Source organism: Falco cherrug, chromosome 7 (genome assembly GCF_023634085.1).
Source record: "Falco cherrug isolate bFalChe1 chromosome 7, bFalChe1.pri, whole genome shotgun sequence".
Classification (NCBI taxonomy): domain Eukaryota; kingdom Metazoa; phylum Chordata; class Aves; order Falconiformes; family Falconidae; genus Falco; species Falco cherrug.
In genome coordinates, this window is record NC_073703.1 from 55,532,754 (window position 1) to 55,554,280 (window position 21,527).

A 21,527-nucleotide genomic window follows, 5' to 3' on the forward strand; every position below is an offset into this window, starting at 1 on the left:
GAGTCAAAACTGATATTCTTCTGAAAACCTTTACAGTCAGTGATCTAGCTAGAGAGGGCCAGAGGCAGGAAAAGGACAAGAATCAACTCCCGATTTATTTTAGACTAATCATGAAGCCAGTCAGCCACCATGAAATCGCACAGAAAAGAGAACAAGAAAGCAGAAAGAGGTCAGGCCTTCTGCCACTGAAATCTAAACAAGAACAGGCTTCCAGCCAGAAACCCCGCTTCCCTTCGTCCATCCCTCCCTCCTCCCCACGCACATAACCCCTCCTTTGCAAGGGTAGGTCAGGACACACACGTTCTAGGGTTCCACAACAGAACCAGTTATAGCTACTTAAAACCTAATATTTGCAGTGCCTACCAGCTGGTTCTCTCCTGTACTCGCAGTGTGTGGAAAAATTACTTGCATTTTACAATTTAACAGCTTTTTCCATAATTTAGCATTTTTATTAAATAAAAAAATGGTTATCACTTCATTACTTAAAATATAAATTCCTTTTTCAGAGTCTTGGAAAAAAGTTTTTGGTGATCTCTCTCTCAGCTTTTATTTCATTTAAATTAAAAGACATGTTCTAGTTTTGGTTATGAATTTGCTGCTACATGAGTTGGAAAAACCCATGGTTTACCACGGATGTTTTAAGAGCCTACATTCAAAGTATGGTTTACTGCGCGAATTCCATAGTCCATGAATGAACATTCCAACACTTCTAAAGAAATAAATGTCATGGTATCTTTTGCAACGTATTTCTGATTGAGAGTTTAAATACTTATGCCAGTTTGCATTGGTGATGTCAAATTTAAGGACTGAAGAGGACATATTAGAAGAGGACAAAGTTGTTCATTCTGTACAAAATTATTTGTGATATAACCATTCACCAAACTGTTGTATTTTAAAATGATCACTGCTTTATTTCCACACACACACACCCTAAATGTCCCAAAATAACTGAAGGTAGGCTTTTCTGCGTAATTGATATATTATGTTCTCACACACACATATGATTCATGTATATGATTCACTTTTATATATATAAAAAAATTTTGCTGCAAGCATCTAAAGCTTAAATACATAACAGTTTGCAAAATGGGAAATAAAACAAGACTATCCAATTTTAGCTTACAGGCAAGTGAATTTGTTTAGAGGGACTTTGTTTGCCTCCTCCTCCCCCTAAACATCATAGTCAAAATGACAGTTCAGTGAGTGTTTCTCACCATTTCTGTACCAACATCTTTTAGTAACTCCTCCCACACAGCAGACAAATATAATCAAGAAAAATCCATCCTTCACTGTATGCATCTATCAATGCTAATATCTGCAAATAAAAATGGCTGTATCTTGATGCTCAGTAGTATTACTGGAAGTTGAATCATTAACTGGTCTGTATCACTGTATTTCACTCAGAGGTAAATTCAGATTGTAGCTGTACACTTCAGACACAGGTAGTCTTTTGCCTCATTTCTCTCAGGTGAAGAGTCTCTTCTGACAGAAACTGAGGACACTGGGACTTTCCTCTGAAACAGTCAGAAATAAGATGTACCAATTGGTTAAACCTCCACACTCTTTGCTATTCTTCATTCAAGCAAACTACAAATTTATCTTTGAAGTTATAAATTCTGTAAACTTGGTTCCAAATCTGAATATTAGAGCTTTCTTTTGTATACCCATAGACTGCAGCAAGAGTTCAGTCAAGCATCATTTAGGGATATCACAGAACTTCACTTAGGCTACATGAGAAAACTTGAACTACAACAGATAAAGAAAAAAAAAAAAGAAAAATTAAGTGAAACTTCACACACCACATCAATTTTCTTTTCAAGAATTGCTAAGGAGAAGCAAAGATGGAGGATATATATCATACCTCAGTGGCTTAGTTATACCCATCTGCCAGAAGTTTTCTGTCAGTGTTGGGTTTTTTCACCCCTTCCCTATACAGAGATGCCTAGTCAGGTCTAGTTCACAATCTTCTGTTTTGCTTCCATATTTTGTAAACTGTTTAAAAAAAAAATTATCCTTTCGAATATTTTAGAAACCGCTGTCAAATCCACTGCATTAGTGCAAGAGCCAAAATAAATTTCCCCAACAGGTAATATTTAATGAATAATCTCTTAAACTGAAACGAAACAGTTTTTCCAGACAACCACTCTGTAAATTAACTAGACAGATACGTAACCGCACTTGCAACAATGCCAAAGACTACAAAGATATTACGCTCAGTTTTGTGTTTTTATTGTTGTTGTTCATTGTACCTTAATTTTTTTAAATATATATTTTAAAGGAACTCACAACTGTTAACAATAGCTATTTTTAGTAACAATGTAAGCTGGTTTGCAATTACCCACAAAGCAGCAGCAGGACTTAAGAGTGACTTCCATTTCCAGAATCCTCTGCAAACAAAACAGCATCTGTCTGTCACACTACTATACTACTGAAACCACCCAGATGTCTTGTATCTCTAAGCACTATAGCCCCATCTACTTCTGGGAATTTTGGAACAAATTGCTAAACTGCTGGTGTAGCTTAGCTGTGGGAAAAAGGGCAGACAAGGCTACAGTGTTTTCCAGCACCACCTCTACAGCCTAACATTTTAACCTACTCTTACATGTTTAGCAGCTCTATCAGGAATAACTGAACAAAATAAAACCAATCAAACAGGGTGATCAGCTGAGCATTGCTCTTAGGAAAATTCTACTAGCTACCACAAACATGTTAAGTATAGCAAGAGCAACAGCATTGCCAACAGCTGGCTCAGACCTATTGCATCGTATCTAACCGTTCCTGAGATGTCCTGATTTCAGTTGTGTCCACTGGAAACTCCTGAGGCAGAGGAAGGTATACAGGAAAAGCCAAATGGGATTCTGTCCATAGGAACATGCTGCTTCACAAGTCAGTGCTGAGCACCAGTGAAAATCGGAGACAACCACTCTGGAATCCAAGATCAATTCCTAACAATTATGGAAACAGATCTCTCTGAGTGCCTCAGGTAAGGAGATGAGTACGGCATTCTTATGTGATTACAGTGACTTATAGATTGTGATGAAGCAGGGGAAGAAAACCAAAAGTTATCTACAGTGTTATTTTCCCCTAGTAGTTCAGAGCTACTGAAAAGTACAGCATGTGTCTGAGTGGTATACCTACTAAACTTGAAGTAATTTTAAGATAGAATAGCATATTGTGTAAAGTTTCATTCTAAAAATATTAGCACATGAAGATGACTCCTGTACCAAAACCAAAAGCTGGAGTGGAGTTAACTAAGAAGCCTGAGAAAGCATTAGGGGGCAGAAACAAAGGGCTAGAAACTTTAAGTGGACAGGAAAGATATACGACTTGCAGTCCTTTGCCACTATCAACTTTATTTTAAGAGCATCAAGCATTAAAATCTGACCACAGGTTTTAAAGGTTCTCTCCTCCCTCCAAAAGCTGTGTATTTATATCATTGTAATGCTCTTGGGCCCAAACTGACTTATGACCTGGATGACCAAACTGTTGTTCGAGCCCAGGAAGCACTCCACTGACCTCAGCTGGCTGGGATCTTCAGCTCAGCAACTAATGAACAACATGAACAATCCTGCTTTTGATGGCTGGGTGGAAGAACAACTTTAATTTCAACACTCCAGCTTTTTTTGGTAAAAAATAAGTTACCTTGGTAATATGGGGTATTTCTTACGTGTAATATTAAGCCAATTAAAGACACCAAACGTTATTACAACATTTGTTCTTTCTTCCATTAGTGATCCAAGAGAGTGAAGGTTAAGAATTTTCTGCCAAAGTATTTTTCCCAGAGAAAAATGGGAAGAGATGTTGAAGAAAAAAATTATTGAAAAATTGAAAAAATCATTGAAAAGATGTTAAAAAAAAGCAGCTATCTTGTTGCATTATTTATTATTGTTTATTTTAACCCAGTTTCAACAGTATGCAAATCTTCCCTCTCCTAGATTCGTATTAAACATTACAATTCTTTCATTTGTATTGCATCTTGCACATTTCTTTTTTAATATAGGACTGAAAAATAATAAGTGATCTCAGAAACATTAAGACAAGTGAACTGCAACTGCAGATTGTTTCTTAATACTATAAGGCTACTACCATCACTTGGATCTTCAAGCTGAACTATAAACTGAACCATGCCAGAAACTGACCCTCTTAGCTTCAGTAAAAATATTTAGCCTTATGTTTTTTTTCAAAGCTGGAAAGTAGATTTGCAGAAAAGGACCTCCAGTTTCACGTGGACACCAAGCTGAATGTGAGCCGGTGACACACCCTTGAGACAAAGGAAGCCAAGTGTCCTGGCCTGCATTAGGGGCAGCGTGGCCAGCAGGTCGAGGGAGGTGATCCTGCCCCTCTGCTCTGCCCTGGGGAGGGCACACCTGGAGTGCTGGGCCCAGTGCTGGGCTCCCCAGTAGAACAGCAATATGGACCTACTGGAGGGAGTCCACTGAAAGCCACTAACATGATTATGGGACTGGAGCATCTGTCATACAAGGGAACACTAAGAGACCTGGGACTGTTCAGCCTGGAGAAGACTGGGGGTATCTTACCAACATACATAAAAAACTGAAAGGAAGGTGCAGAGGATGGAGCCAGGCTCTTTTCAGTGGTACCCAGTGACAGCACCAGAGGCAACAGGCACAAACTGGAACACAGGAGGTTCCATTTGAACATCAAGAACCACTTTTTTTCCACCCAGAGGGTGCCTGAGCACTGGCACAGGTTGCCCAGAGAAGTTGTGCAGTCTCCATCCTTGGAAAAAAAATTCAAAAGCTTCCTGGACATAGTCCTGGGTAACCTGCTTTTGGTGGCCCTCCTTGAGCAGAAGGGTGGAAAAGATGACCTCCAGAAGTCCCTTCCAATCTCAGTTATTCCATGATTCTTTTATTTAATACCTTACTTCAAAGAACAGCAATTTCAATAAAAGACAACTTTATAAATATAACTAATATGGGTTAATTTATGAGAATTCACGATACTCTGAAGTAAGAGCTGTCACTGTGCACAGCTGCCATTTCAAAACTTCTGACAAGGGAATAAGATAAAGGCATTCTGAAAAATCATGACACACTGCTATGAAATTACAGTATCTCTACTGGCACACAAGTAACAGCTCCAGGCTGATCTCCAGATGTGAACTGGTCATGGATCAAGGCTCTTTACCTTTGACTGGCACTTTAGACACATACTTTAACCCCTCCAACTTCTGGTGCAATATACTTATGTGTTTGCAGCCTCACCCAAAGAGCACACATCAACCATACTTGGCTTTTTACAGTTCTTATTATCCAAACAGCTTAGCAGAAGATTTTATGATACCCAGCTAGAGAAATGCAAGCACAAGCATGCCCAGAGTACCAAAAGATAATACCAGACCAGTGAGCTAAAGCCTATTTCAGTTGCAGGTAACATTCGTTGAGTACTGACTCAATTTAGAAAAAAAAAATAATTCACTAGTATCACATGAACATATTGGTACACTGCTGATGATATCAAGCCCTTTATTACTACAGGTTTAGAGAATGACTGCCACTGGCACAAAACCTTAATGACTTACCTACAACAGAAGGAGATGCAAACACTGTACATGAGTACTAAAGACACAACATAATTTACATCAAGAAAATGTGACAGCATACCCCATTAATTTTTATGAAATGTGCTCAATATAATTTTTTTTTGCCATAACAACTACTATATAAGGCTTTGCCTACATGACTTTCTTTCTCACAATTCTTTCTCCTCACAATTATACCAGCAAATCAGAATATACACCAAACTATTATGCTGGCAGAAGGCAAAACTTTGCAGATTTTCTCCTTTAAGAGAGGCAAGAAGTATTCTTCACACTAAAGACAGGAGGTACAGCAACCACGTGCAGCTACTTATGCCTAGGAAATTTATTTTTGTGAGGAGTTTAGCAAGAAGACACGTAGATTTCCAGCAGAAACTATAGACAAAGGCTGTTACATTTAGGATACTGCTACCCATACTAATTTACTGATGAGCTTTGGACTTTGCCAAAAAACCTGTATGGGACACTCCTGCCCAAACAATCTACTTACAGAAACCTTAACTACTGAGCAAAATGACTTGAAGGGCAAATGGTGGAAGGAAAAAGCAACATGGGAAATGGTATTATGTAAGGAGGGGATAACTGGTATCCTGAAAGAGCCAAAAATACTTGATTACACAATTATTATTTAGCAGGAGAGGCTTATTAAACAAGGTGCACCTACAATTCAAAAGGGAAAATGAGACACAAATGAACATGTGTCCAGAACAGGAAACAGTCAAAACAGCATATTGCTGTCATGAAGTGTTCTCTTAGACACAACATCAGAAAAAAGTAATTAAAAAATAAGAGCACTAGAACCACATTCCTATTTGAATATGGACAACTTAAGGTATGTGACCGTATAAAGTAACTGATGCTGCAAGGAAGAATAGCTACTACCACAAGAGCTTTTGCAAAGCACAAGAACACATAAAGAATGAAGAAACTATTAAAAGGATTTGAAAACCATGAAAATTACACACAAAGTAGACATTTGACATTTATGTGAATAACATTTTAGCCCTGCTCCCCAGCAGCTCCTCTTGTTTAATAATTGTGACTAGTTCTATTACTTCTGCATGTCGTCCATAAGGACTGAATAAATGAAGTAGTATTTTAGCAGATTAAGGGAGATCACAACACATCCTTGGGTTCCACCTCTTTTAAAAAGCTGCCTTCTGGAGGTCTAAGTTGTCGTAATAGCATGGATTCTGTAACACCATCTGGTCAAGGCATATTACTTAGAAAATTGCATCTGACACCAAATAGACAAGCAAATAAAAAACCCAAACTTTTTTTCTACCCTTCCCCACTGAAGTTAAAAAGAACCAGGGCAACATTCAAAGACGGATCCGCAGGTTTTGGACACGTAGCAGAACTAAAAGAATAGTATGTACCATGTAGTTTCCCCTTTGTAAAAGCTGCTGAGATGAGCCAGATATGGAAGATGTTTTTTAACGACTTCCACAGCTGCCTGCTTAACAACAGGGACTGCTGTTACTCTGCCGGTACCAGGGACTCCTGGATTAAATTCTATCCAATTTTAGGCAGATGAGATAACAGAATTTGAGTGGTCAGATCTTGCTACTCATATATCCCCCCAAACTGAATGGCCCTCCTCCAGAAAACACTAAATTTGCCTCATTTTTACAAGCTGACAGCCATGAACTCCAGAAATATCCACTCTTCAGCCCAGCCCAGCTTCTCCTCTCTATATACGTTCTCATATATTTTTCTTCCTCCTCACCACAGAAATTCTGAAGATCCAGAGGAATCTCTTCACTCCACTTATAGCACAGAACTGTCTGTACCCTCTTCTAATTTTGTAAAATCACCATTTGTATCGTATCAAGTAGCAATCAAGCTATTGGACACTGATGCCATGTATTAATTGTGACTTGCTTACCATGGAACATACAAAGATGAAAAATTCCACAAATAAAACAAGAGAAAGAGTTAATTTTTTAGCTAAGAAAAGTTACCATTTCTTTCCAACCTTGCAAAAACAGAGGAACATCTAAAGAAATGATGGAAGACAAGCTTTTGATTTTCTCCAGCACTTCAGCAAACTTAGGACAAGCACAAGTTTGCAGCCTAAGGCGGATTCCAGTGAAACTAAGACAACTTGACACTTCCAGTCAATGTCATCAGACAGCATCCATCCAGTCTAGAAGGAATTTTTTTTTTATTTTTTAAATGAAGCTTACAGATAGAGTTGTGCCTTTTATTTTCCTTGGAATAGCAATGATTACATAATTTATGGAACATATGATACATAATTTAAGGAAACTTTTTCAGGTAATAGTTATATCTGAATAAGTCAGAATTCTCTCTTCTCTAAGGGCCATTTTCCTTCAGTCTTACATACTTACATAGTCCCTGAGCTTCACTCAAGTATGCAAGCATGATTAGATCACCCTCGTAGTCTAAGCTATTAGTCATCTAGCCATCAAGATTAAGGATGGCAGGACTCTGGAGACTCTTAACAGGAGATGTGAATGCATTAATCAACAAGTCATTCTGTAATAAAGTTCTTGACCACTAACATAAGATTAAGGTAACTAGTACATGGAAAGAAGACCATAGTAAAATTCCTTAAGAACAATTTTAGCTACTCTAAGAAGTTATGACAAGCTGTACTGAATATGTTTTTTTCAAACAAGCACCTGTGTACCTTTTATTCCACTGCTCCTTGCATTTATGAATTGTGCTCCACAATGTTCAAAAAAGCTATTATTCTCCTCCTAACAAACCTAAGTACTTATTTAGCAAAAATAAAAGACAAACCAAACAGACCCTGCTATACTTTCTCCAGCACACCAGAAAACATTGTCTCAGATTTTAGGTTTACTATGTCTGAATTTCTTTCAGGTTGTTCTGGACTATCCACTCTTTGGGACAGAGACCATCTACAATGAGCGTAATTCAATAAAGACCTGAGTGCATGCCGGTATACAGAGCTTAGCTGCTGAACTGCTACACGCTCTCATCTTTTGGCAATACATTTATGGAAGAAAAAAGCATCAGTCCCACTGAGTTTACACACCTCAAGCAACATTTGGTATTAGGTAGGCAACTACAAAATTAAAATTTTAATCTTGTCACATTCAAACAAATTTATAGAAGGTCCAGATCATTCCTGGCATGCATTTCCCACTCAGCCTGCACAGAAGAACAGAACCTGAAACCAAAAAAAGCATATCCACACTTATAAAAATAATCTTCCTTTAACTGCCTTGCTGAGTTGTGAGATTGCTGATGAATGTTGTATAAGAAATAGTGTTTTAAAACTATGTGAATTAAAACCGTAGTATCATTTGTTGGTATTGTTAAATGAAAAGCTTGACTCAAGGCTTACATTGATGCGGCTTTTCAAGGACTTTAACCTGCCCATATGAAAGTGATCTTACAAAGTAAATTATACTCCAGGAAAATCCCTAAAGCTAAATTGCTCTTTTTAACACAATAAGGAAACAACAAACATCCAAAAGGACGTTTCAAACACAAACAAATGGACAAATCATAAACATCCACACTAACAAAACAGGACTGTAAGCCAAACTGCAAAATGCTTAAAACTAGCACCAAAATCAGGATAAAAAAGAAAATCTGAACAAGCCTTAAGATAGATAGCTTGTGAACTTACAGATCTATTTTAAAGATCTATTTCAGTGACCAAAAGGAAGGTACCATTCCCTTGCTATGTGGCACCACACTTTGTGGTTTAAATCAATCATTTTGTAGTTTTAACAAACTATGAATATTCAGGATAAAAGAAATAAACCGAGACAGACAAGTGAAAGACAAACACAGAGACTTCTATTACAATAATCCACCAAAGGAGAAAATCCCAAATAACAAGATTATACAAAATGTTTAAGTGGTATGCCCTTCATATTTGCAGTATGTCAGCATGACCCATGCAACTTACATAGCCAATATACAACTGTATGATCTATGTTTGATAATCTCAGTAATAACTAGGATCCTAGCCAGCAGTCTCAAGCCTAGAAACAGATGATTCACAAGTCCTAAACTCACATCAAAAAAAGTGTAACTAAGCCTCGTGTAACTACACTCCGTGCTCCAACTACTGCTAAAGTAACACTTTTCACAAGTTTCTACAATAAGCTGTATGTAATGAATACATGGGTCAGGCAGAAACAGAGCATAACGCAAAACACACTGAAAGGCCTCTCAGTTCAAAAGGAAGATTATTTAAGTCATGTTACTTGCTGCTGTTCCAGAAGAAAAGTAGAAACTTGTAACCGACTGCGCAGAAAAAGAGTAAGAAGTATACATGCATTCCCCCCCCAAAAGTAACAAAACAAAATAGCAATACATCCACTTTCAAAAATGATAACTAGTCATGAGAACTTCTACAGTAATCACTGAATCTCTCAGTCTACTCAGTAACTGAAAAGGGATCCACCAGATACTTCTTCTTTGTTTTGGCAATGACAAAGTCCTAAACAAAGGGTTACAACACTGAGATCACGAGATGATGTAGCATTATGATTACATCTTGTAGCTTCCTCTTCGGACTTTTCAAAACCATTAACACCACTGGAAGTTATGGGTCTAGGGTAGGCCTTCACCATAAGCACAAAGTTCTGAAAAGGGCATGGGAGGCAGCGAAGTCAAACTGCACAAAGTATGTGATTAATCAAGGAAGGAAGTGCAATATGACATAATGCAAGCTCAAAACAGTTTTTAGATGTAGAATCCAAGCAAGGAGTAAAAGAAAGGTCTTTCTGCTCCAGTCAATCTGAGACAAAACTGATACGCAGGAACAACTAGGCAGATTTTTTTTTTTGGTGCAGCTCTAATATCTATGTGGCACAGTTTTATTAAACAAAACAGATTGCTATCCACCCTAAAAATGTTTCAACTAGCTATCTGCCTCTTCAATTACACAAAATAGGGTATAATAAAATACTTTATGAAATACAGTATAAAGTACAAAATAAAAAAATCTTACTAAAGTCAATGAGACACACATTAAGTAGTTCCACAAATATTTGTGTTCTTGTATTTAACAGCACTGAAAATGAATTCTGACTGCATAATTGAAGAAATACAAACAGAAAATTAAGTAGCTCTGCTTAGAGAAATAAAAGACTTTATATACCAAATAAACACAAGGAGAAATTAAACTAGTGGAATGGACAATTAGGTGTAGATGGCAAAGACCAAACTCAAGAAACTGGAATCTCAATTTGGCCATTTCCTTTGTAACCATGTGTTTTGTTACAGACTTTTCCTCTCATTCCAGCAACAGAAGAACTTCCTTTATTCATATCCTGAACACAGGGCCTACTATTAAAACAGTAAGAATTACAAATAATTTTCCCTTACAACAATGAATTTTGAGTACTTTATCTGCAATGAGACTGTTCAAATAATCCAAATAAACCAGAAGTCATTAATTTCTTTACTGGCTAAAGCAAAGCATACAGCATTTTATTATGCATCCTGAAAAGCAAGGTCAAAAGACCAATAACATATCACAAGTAACTTCTTTAGTGATGCTAACAAATAATCTCTAATTTTTGAGCCAAAATATTCAGGAATTAAGCCTAAAGTACTGTTTGTACTGTAAAAGTTCAGCTGACAATTCTATAGACTGCTCACAACCCAACATTGGGAATGCATTCATCACGTATGAGTTTTACGTACAGGATGTCCAATAGTGTTTTTGAGGGTCCTGCTACTTGACTTTGATAGCTTAACCGTTTAAGAGGCTACTGTGTTTGAAGGGAAGAAAGAATATTCCCTAGTCATGCAGTAATTCCTAGACAAAATTAATTTGCCTGTAATTTTTATCTATCCCTCCCAGTGTTACTACAGACTTTTTTACTATTATTTTAAAACTTATTGACTAAAAGAAAAATCAAGAGGGAATTGATTGTTTGACTCAAAAGATTCTAGAACCATCACTGCAATTTTAACTACCTGATGACTAAAGTAGCTCATCCTTATTTTCTTCACCCATATGTTGACTGAGAAGTGCTGTGTGACTGGTACTCAACACAATCTACCTGAGGCTTTTTGACAAAAGATGGAGTAAAAAACTGATATTGACTATTCCACATAAAAGCTGATATTTAAAGAAAAACAGCTGACACTATTGTTTCTTTAGGAAGCACACACACACACAAAAAAAAACCACAAAAAAACCCCCAACAGATTACCCAAGAGTTATTTAAGGGGAAGAAAGGGGAGCTAAAAATGCCAGAACTCAAGTAACAACAATTAAGTAATAGAAGTTTCAGAAGTCAGTGACATGAAAAGACTGGGGTGGGGGTGGGAGAATACGGCTTACATAAATTCTTCCCTACCAAGCAAATAACATTAAAAAAAAAAAAAAAGGGGGGGGGGGGGGGTCGGGGTCAGGTAGGAGAGAGAGGAAACACCATCTCCTTCTCCAAAACAAGAAGCAGACACATGAGGAAAAACTGAGTGCTGCTCTTCAATGTTTGCAGCACAAACACAAAACAAGAGAAGCATAATCACAAAGCATATCACTGTTCAGCATGCGATTCTTAGGTTATAGCTTTCTGTGATACACTGGGTTTTTCTGCATTAAAAGGGAAGTATAAAATCTTGCAGCTGAATCTAAACTAGTAAAGATTTGATTAGATAGGTTCCAGTAAAAAAAAAAAAACAACCAAAGCACAAATACTGAAAATTTTCATTTTTAACTGTATATGGATTAAGTAATTTCCAGCAAACAGAAGCTACTGTATTACAGTCTATACCATATTGATAGTTTTAAGTTACATAAGGAGTGTAAAGAAGTCATGAAGGAGTGGAAAGAAAGGTTCAAAGAAGCACTTCCACAGTGAGTAAGCAGAGACAGATGAAAATGAAATGTATGGCAATCAGATTTCTTATCTTTGCACTGCAGCCTGATTTAAGGCTGTCCTTTAACAAAGACTGGTGAGAGAATACAACTACTGACAGTTCTACATTATCTTCTACTAACAAGTCCAAGGCAACTTTCATACCTACACTACCATCGCTGTTACAAGCACTTTAAAATAATACAATTTGGCACTATTGCCAGAAGTACTCTCCATCCTTCTCTTGCCCTGCCGGATCTCTGTTCCTGCCATGTGCTTTCTCCACCGCTTCTGCAACTTAAAAGCTATGAACACTGGGAAGCTGATGTGATCTTGTAACTGCTCAAAGCGGTTCTGGGGATTACCATACTTCAACACAAGTTCCAGGGCAGTGGCTGAAAACATGTGTTGAGCGTTTGCTTGGCCATCAGCAAGTGTTGCCAAGCTCTCATTCATGTAAGGGTTAAAGTCACAAAGCTAGCCACATTTGATCTCTTTCTGCAGTATCAACATAACTTAAGTCTTCAATTCCCCCCTCCCCTTTTTATTTTTTTTTTTTTTGGCTTCATGCATGTGGAATGATGAGCATCAAACGTGTAACAAAGTTATGAATAGCTTTCTACCAAGAAACATATATTTTCTTTCTCTAAATTCTTACTGTGAGAGGTTTTGGCCCACTTTGTATTTAGCAAAGCCCAGTTTACGTGCTAACAAAACAAACCGAATTTCCTTATGTAATGACTGAATACACAAAGGGAAAGCCCTCCTGATTCCAGAAGATGCAAGAGGATTAATTCTGGCAGAACATAAAACAAATATTCTGAACACTGTAAAAAATTTATCCCACAACACGGTGAAAACAGAGACATAGAGAAACCACAGTTTTCAAGAAGAGATACATCACAATATGAGAATCAATTATGAGCACATGTAACCTGCATGTACCTTTTAATTTTGCTATCACTAATCCATGTAAAACCTACTATTTTCAACACTGAGATAAAATAAATGAGCACTACCTTGCCGCAGATTAAAACACTGATATCACATATTTGGCCAAACTTTTATATTCATAGTGCAGTAACTTTACAGTAAAGTAACACTAAGGATTGTAGTCCAACTTTATGAATTTAGAAGTCTGAATGCAAACTGTAATGAGACTCTGCAAGGGTTAAGAGTACTCAATCTGGATCTTTTTACTGGAAAGGAGTTATAGCAACCTCTATTTGGAAGTTTAATACATACCAAACAAATGTGATTTGTCTGAAGTGATTCATCAGCTCATTTCCATTGATGCAGAGTCACCAATATTCACGGAAATATCACCCCAAAAAAAGTTTTAAAATAGAAAAGTGGCTTTTAAGAACAACCTAGAAAAATTCCTTTGACAACTGAACACTTTCTGCTAGAAAGCATTTATTCATTTTAAGGAATAACAAAAATCAATGAAATGACTATACTGTTCATTAACTACTTGTAATGGAGACTCTTTAAATTTTAATTGAGACTAGTCAATTTACTGGTACAACACATTTTCCAAGCTGCAGTACTATTGGCATCATGAACCACTGTTGCTTGTTACCATTTTTTTTTTGTTAGTTTGTGCTCCTGCATTATTATGCCAAGCACATAAGGGAGAGGAAATACAAAACTCCCCTCTTCAAAAGAGGAAGAAGAAGAAAAAAAAAAAACCAGAACCACACCACAACATGAAAACCCTTCGAGTTTTGCAGCTATTCATCCTTTAATAAGGATCATTATTTCCAGAAGGTTATTCAGTATTTGTTGAGAATGCAAGGAAATACAAAATTCATGAATTCCAAGCTTTAAACACTGGGTTCCAGTACTTTGGCACTCAGAAGAAAAACAGCTTCCAGATCACACTCTTGCAAGCATTTTGACACAGACAGATGATGCATCTCTTTACAAGACAAATTAAAGAGCGATGCTCCATTGAACGGTTATACGATAGTACAGTATACTGTGCATAGCACATAAATGCTACATAGATCTCTCATTTTGTGAGCTTCTTATTAATTGCAAGGTTTTATTCATAGAAGATGTCTAAGCAGTCATACATGTACAGTTCTACTAGTGATTCAGCATCTGTAGGTCTGCAGCAAAAATTACTCAATTTTGTGGGATAATGGGAAGGCAACTAAACCTACTCACCTAAATCCAGCCTGAATGCCTACTGCTTTCTTCTCCCCCAGAACTGGAGCACAATTCTGCTACTTCCTTAACTCAAATCAGTATGCAACTGAAGCAAGCTGGTTGTGCAACCAAAACAGAAAATCCATCAACCCAAAAAGGTTATTCTGACAGATCAGTGCCCTAAATCACCTGCCATCATGTACCCCTTAAATCTAAGGCCAAGGCTGTGTAGATGAATGCAAACTATCCCTTTCAGTAGCAGCCACAAACTGTACTTCATCATCAGAAATGAAGATTTACACAACTACTTAAAGACTTCTCTAAACTACTAATTGAGTCATTGCGGAGGGGTGTGTGGAGGTGTGCACTTACATAGAAATTCATCTTTAATCCAGAGGAAAGCCATCAATGTTGTTCTCTTGTCCATACACAAATTTTAATTCTAAACAGTTTGCTTGTTTGTTTTACTGCTTTAACTCCAGTTTAAATCAGTCTGAAACTGATGCCCAGTAACATAGCTGTTTGTCCAACATAAAAATGCATTTGTTCCTTCTGTATAGTATGGGAACATATCAGCAAAATTACCCCTTTGTTTTAAGAGACCCAGAAACGAAGAAAAAAATTCTGTTGTATTTGACATATTTCTATCACTGTAGATGTATTATACATACACTTCCATCACCAGGTATGAATCTTGGGAAAGTCTCATTCAGTCAAAATACTGCTACAGTATTGTCTTCCAGATATAGCCAGTAGTGCTTACATTCAGTTCTACATAAAGTTTGGAAAAAAAACCAAACCCCAAAACAAAAAAACCTCAGAAGTTAAAAAAAGTAAATAATCAAGCAACGATTAACCCTCACACAACAAGAGGCTGAGAGCATCACAGCCTTGTTTCAGATATGAAATAAATACATTTATCATTTCAATTTGAAATTAGGCCTACAAGTCTATTTATGCATTTACTCTTGATCCTCATGTCCCAGCTTCCCAAGCAGCAGTTACATGGTTAAAACCCAATGCCTATTAGAATAAACTTCTGGTGGGAAGTGCTAAGAATTCTCCCTGCTGCCTACCAATCTATCCAGAAATCTGTTCTCACTCCTACTTCCTCCTGTCTGTTCCCTTCTAAAACAGCAGTAGGGGGGCTGGGAGTTTGCCTTTCCTCTACCGGATCACAGTTGTGTACATGAACTATACCAGACCATATGGCAATCTCTTTCAATTTGTTAGAGGCAAAACAAGCTCCCTACCAACCCAATCTGAAGAGATCCAGGTAAGTGAGAAAGTCTACAGATACCAGAGTGTTCATACCTCTGTGTCAGCAAAGACCAGTTACTAAATTCTGTCATTAAAGTAACAGGTTGGAACTATAGAAAACGTTGCTTCAAGGGTAAGAGCAGCCATGCCCATACTAACATAAGCATTTACAGCACCCTCCAGCTTCTCTCTCCACCATACACAAAACAGGCAACTTTGAGTGGTCCAAAGGAAAACCAAAGACTCAGATGCATTATTCAGCATGCAGGGAGGCTCTGACATAAATAAAATTACAGTACTGAAGAAAAAGTGCCTGTTTGATGAGCAACGCATGCAGAGAGTAAGCCTGCTTGCAGGAGAGCAAGCCTGCTTGCAGGAGAGCAAAACTGAAGAGGAGAAAGGTTGAAAGCTAAAAAGAAACCTCCATAGCTGCCTGGAAGGTGCCAGGCGGAGGCAGACCAACCAGAAATGTAGTGGAGATGGATTTTCCTTTTGTGAGGGAAAAACACTGAAGTTTTATTGAACACCAAAGTACAAAAATCCAATAGGAGAACAACCCCCAAGACACAGCACCTCAGGAGGAAATTCCACTACTCCCTCTCAGCAAAGAGTGGGTAAGTTTCTCACAAGGGCCCAACCTTTGGATACACAAAGTCATGTTTAGTTCTTCGGTAAAACTAGGATTGTCTCATCAAATACATTAGAGGAGGATTTTGCTCATTTCCTTTTCTGGAAAACAAACAGATTTTACAGAAACTTCATTTTCAATCTTATAAAATAATCATTGCATTTTACCACAGCTTGTAGCCCACCAAACAAGTTCTCGTCTAAAACGGTATGGAAATGTACACAAAATTTTGTACTAAGTTTTAGGGAACATAATTTGCATGAACATGCAATGAACTGGCTTAACAGAAAATAGCTCCCTCAGCTGGAGCTGCATAATTTTTACATTTTATTTAATTCACCTAGTAGAGTCTTTAAGTATATAACTAAATTATATTCGTATAACACCACAGCAATCTAATTTTCTTATTTTAACTTCACTATTCACTACTGTGTTTGGAAGTTCTTTACTACCACATTGATATAGTTGATTCTTGTTCTCCATAAGATACCTGAGGCAGAAAGGACCAAACTGAAAGCAGCATAAGGCGTTGCCTATTACCTGCTCCAAAGAAGCATGAAAAACACAAGAGACAGACAACTGCCAACTAGTTGGACATACATCCAGGATCTGCCTATATTAAAACAATTACAATAGAAATCAAGACTAGACCACAGTTTGCCATTGCATCATTTCCTCTTCAACTTTAATATTGTATGCAGTGTGGAGGCAGATGCAGGCCATACAGGATAAGATTGAGTAATATTCTGCCTTTAATTTATAGGTGTTAAAGCACCTGTAAGCTGCAATCACAGATCCACGACATTTAATATACTAATACCAGAAGTGTTACTGTAAAGTACCATTTGCTCCCCACATTAAGGTTAAATATTCATCCATTAAGAGATCTGAATATTTCTCTCTGTCCACACTTCATAAAAGTATATAAGGAATTAAAGAAATAAGGAGGGAGGTGTCCAAGAGATTTTAACAAAATCTCTAAGCACTGAACTAATCAAAGCACTAAACTAAGAGGAAGCCTGACCACATCTGGATTTGCCTTAGAGAGAGAAAGTCATCCTTTACTGAGACATTGCTCTAGACATGGCTAAAAATTGGCACTTCCAGAATAACAAAAGAAAACCAATTTTCTTTTCATCGATAAGCAGCTATGAAGAGAAGGCACATTTGTATTTTCTTGGTCCTGCTTTATGTCATAATTGCATGTTTATAAAGATTTAACATCCCAAAACCTTAGGAACCTTAAGGGTTCAAAGGTTAGCATGAAAAAGTTGAAGGATTATATAACTCTCCCTCATTTAAACCTTACAATGAACACTGGCAACAGGATCTCAAAGATGCTACCAGCCTATTAGATCTCAACCTTCAGAAGACAGCTATAAAAACATTAAAAACATACCCCAAATCCCCCAGACCAACCAAAAAACCCACAAAAAAATCCCCAAACCAACCCACCTTTGAAAGAAAGTTTGAAATCCATGTTTAACAGCAATGAGTTAAAATACTAAATAGTCTAGAAGTTAAAATACTAAATCTTAGAAGGGTGATACAGATTTCGGAAAGCGCATGGAACCTCTTTTTGAACAAGGTTCTCTAATTCACACTACAATAATTTAAGGTTCAGTTAGTGTCAAGCACCATTATTTCTTAAGGGCTTTTCTGAGACAGATTATATGTCAAATAGATTTAACCCCAGAGATGTAACATGATCTTATAATAGTTATGACTAAATTACAAGTTTTAAAGTAGACAGTCATCAAAGTAAGAAGAACAGGCAATCATGGATTCAGGAAATGTACATTCCCCCATAGTCAGCTAATGGCAACTTTAATAGGATGTGATGGATTTTTCTCCACCAGGAGAAAATACTGCCTGCATTTCTGCTTCAACAACCCACGCCAGCTGACTAATGGAGTTATATTTTTGTCTCGTATGAGGATGGTTACTTGCCCATCCTCTAGCAGTTGCAGAATGAAACATTAACAGCAGCTGTGGGGCGAACAGAAAAGCTGCTCTATTTAGTAGCCGAGACCCAAAGTCCAGGCCTTTCCCCTTGAACAGTGGAGCCCATTTTCTGTCACAGAGCGATGAAAAGACACAGCACAAAACAAGGCCACTTTTAGGGCTTAAAGTAGCTAACTGAAGATACTTTTAAGGAATAATAAATCTTCATGGGGAGGAAAAGTAAAGGATTCACAGAAATTGTAAATAGGGTTCTTGGACAGATAAGAGCTTTTGGGAGCTTAGAAGTTATTTGAAATATTGGTGGATCAAAACAGGTTTCTTAAAACAACTTTTATTAAATACTATTAAATGTAAAAACTCTTTACCTTGGCATAATAACAATCTTAATTGTAACAGACCAATCTTGTAGAAACACTTCTGCCACACTACTGAATAATCAGCATATGCCTGCAACCAGAAACATCTTTTTATGCAAGCACTTGAGCTTCAGTCCTGCAAAAATTTAAATACATCACTCTGAGTAGACCTACAGATCTCTGTGGAAGCCTATACAGTTTATCACACACACAAAAGCTAACACATACTTATAACTCTTGCAGGATAATTGCTTTTGGCAGAATATAAATAACATTGCTCTAATGTGTCTCCTGCCTTAAGAACCAGGCATTCTGGTGAAGCCTGTCATTCTTCATATAAAGAGTGGCAGCTGCATAGCCCACAGAGACATTTAAACTTCTCTTTGCATTTTCGTTAAAGTTTCAGAATAGTGTTTGGGCATTCTTTAAAAGTAGCAAGAAAGCTAACAAGTAAAGCCGATAAGAATTGCCTGGAAATGGTTTCTTACTAGTGCTATGGATACCACTGGTAGGACTGGAAGCAATTCTAAACTATCTACAGCTTCCAACACTTCCAAACAGTACATCAAATAGGCTGTGGAGTTTACTAGGTATTTTTCCAGAACCTGATGCACGGGGTGACAGGACAGTAACTCAACATGAGAAGCAGTTTTAATAAAGGACTCTAATATTCACTGCTCTTAATGTTCAATGAAAAAGCTTAACAATCTGCTACAAGAAAAGCTCTTGAATAGCAAGATAGGCATCTGAAATAATTTTAGAAATGTAATGCCAGTACTTTGCCTAATTGACTTTTAAATGCATCACTAAAACTAGGCCTTAGATTTCTCTCATCAGTCTTTATCTTTTCAGCATTGTCTTACTGTCTTACTGCCTTTCATTTTAACTTCTAGCAAGTATAAACTTGAGCAAAGAAAGGGAACTTTGGTAACTGTTGATGTCACTGAGAATTAAGAGAATAGTATATATCACCTCCTGCAGCCACTACTCCTTTTGTGAGCTCCAGCTGGAACAGCAGATCTGTCTTGGCAGAAGGCCCAGATCTAACAAGGGGAAAGGAATTAATATATTTTGTACACACAGGTAGCTCTTACAGTGGGTTTACTTTTGCCCTTCCATTCCCCACCTCCCCTTATTTTCATTTGATACCTTCATCTCTCTAATCCCACCTTGAAAACACAAGAGTTTCACTGATGATACATCATCACAATTTTACAGCTGAGAAAGCATTGTACACAACAAGAACAGCCCTGGTGTAATTTACTTCTAAGAAATTGTCTACAGGAAGCCCAACAACACTAATGCAATGAGGGGAAAAAGTAATTTAAAACACTCAACAGCCCTCTCAAACCCATATGATTTCACATTTACAGTTTACATTGCCCTGGTCCAAATAACCAGTGGGAAATTCCTTGCATTCAGTTGATTTCTATTAAGCACATTTTGTCTTGTGTACAAAAATAACAGATATACCTACAGACAAATGGAACACACAGATAAATTTTGAAGTATTTACCTAACTTTTAATCAAGAAATCAGTCAGATGTACCTAGTGTAAAGCAGCATCTAAAAAAAAAAAAAAAAAGCAGTTTCCAAGTATTAATGAGCCAGCCCTGACTGCATGGAGACTGAAGGAAGGTGACACCGGCGATCCCCTCCCCACTTCATGAGGCCCTTTTTCAACGCCAAAGCCCAAGAGCACCAGCAACCCCCAATCCCCTTTCTCCTTCTGCTAAAACACCACTACAGCATCAGAAAGCAAGCAGTTGACACTGATGTGACCATAAATTCAATGCATTTCCTAACAAAACTGAATTGCCAAGTCTTTCCCTAGAACCTCACTCTTCCCATTTTGTCTCATCACCTTATTCACGTGGTTCTTGTGAGACAGTTTCAAGAAAAGAAATACCCATGCAGTACACAATGCTCTGAAACACTCCATTTAGATACTAAGACTCATTTCAAGTTCTACCATGCAAACATGAAGAGCAAACTATACCAGAATACTAAAACCGAATCATCTGGCATAGTAATTTCAGTTCACTTCAACTTATGAATGCCTGAAAACATAACACACGTATTAAGAACAGATAAGCCACTGAAAACTAAACTGCCACTTAAAGCAAAATGAAGTCCTACCGAACAACTACATGGTAAAGTTTTCTACCAAAGATTCAAGAAACATACTATATTTCAGCTCAAACTTCCTGATGAGGAAACAGATGCATATGGAATTTAACCAAGTATAGCAAGTAGAAAAGTCAAAGAGAGGATGTCAACAAGTTTCTTGAACATTTTCAAAGGGACATTTCCATTTCCAATCTCTCAGAAAGGAGAAACTGTAGCTGACTCTTTTGCAGTTTTCAAGTAGTTCTGAACCATCATCTGCCTTGTCACAAAAACTTCCCCAAACCATTTCAAACCACAGATCTGTTCTACCATTAAAAAGCAAAACAAGTGAGCAGTTAAGTTCAGTGGATTTTAAATAAATCTACTCCCACTCTCTCTCATTAAATGATCTCAACTGTAAATTTGCTTTAGATGCTTTAAGAGGTGGCTATTAACTACACTGAGAATAAGTTATTTTGTGTATCAAAATGACAGCACCAGTGCTATTTATTTAGTGAAACTGGATTTGTCAGTGTTGGCAAAATGTAGGGCCTTAATGGAATTCTTTTTATTTCTGTTTTAAATGACTTGTGTACTTATGCAACTTTAGCTTATTCTGACATACTTCACAGAAAGGATCTAAAAAAACCCAACCCAAAACCAAA

The 21,527-nt window shown here is 37.3% G+C and overlaps 1 protein-coding gene across 6 annotated transcripts in view; it reads right to left on the reverse strand.

Annotated features, from left to right (window-relative positions):
* The window catches only part of SPRED1 (sprouty related EVH1 domain containing 1), a 59,638-nt gene that overhangs the window by 24,881 nt on the left and 13,230 nt on the right, over nucleotides 1-21,527 (reverse strand). The window contains exon 1 of one of the 6 annotated variants that reach the window (XM_055715711.1): nucleotides 1,862-1,968. The exons of 4 other annotated variants lie outside the window; for them this stretch is intronic. In XM_055715711.1, coding sequence (XP_055571686.1) covers nucleotides 1,862-1,884 — 23 coding nt within the window. In that variant the 5' untranslated portion in view covers nucleotides 1,885-1,968. Of the gene's footprint in view, nucleotides 1-1,214; nucleotides 1,498-1,861; nucleotides 1,969-21,527 lie in introns of those variants that run through there. One more of the 6 variants, XM_027812496.2, reaches the window with a different exon arrangement.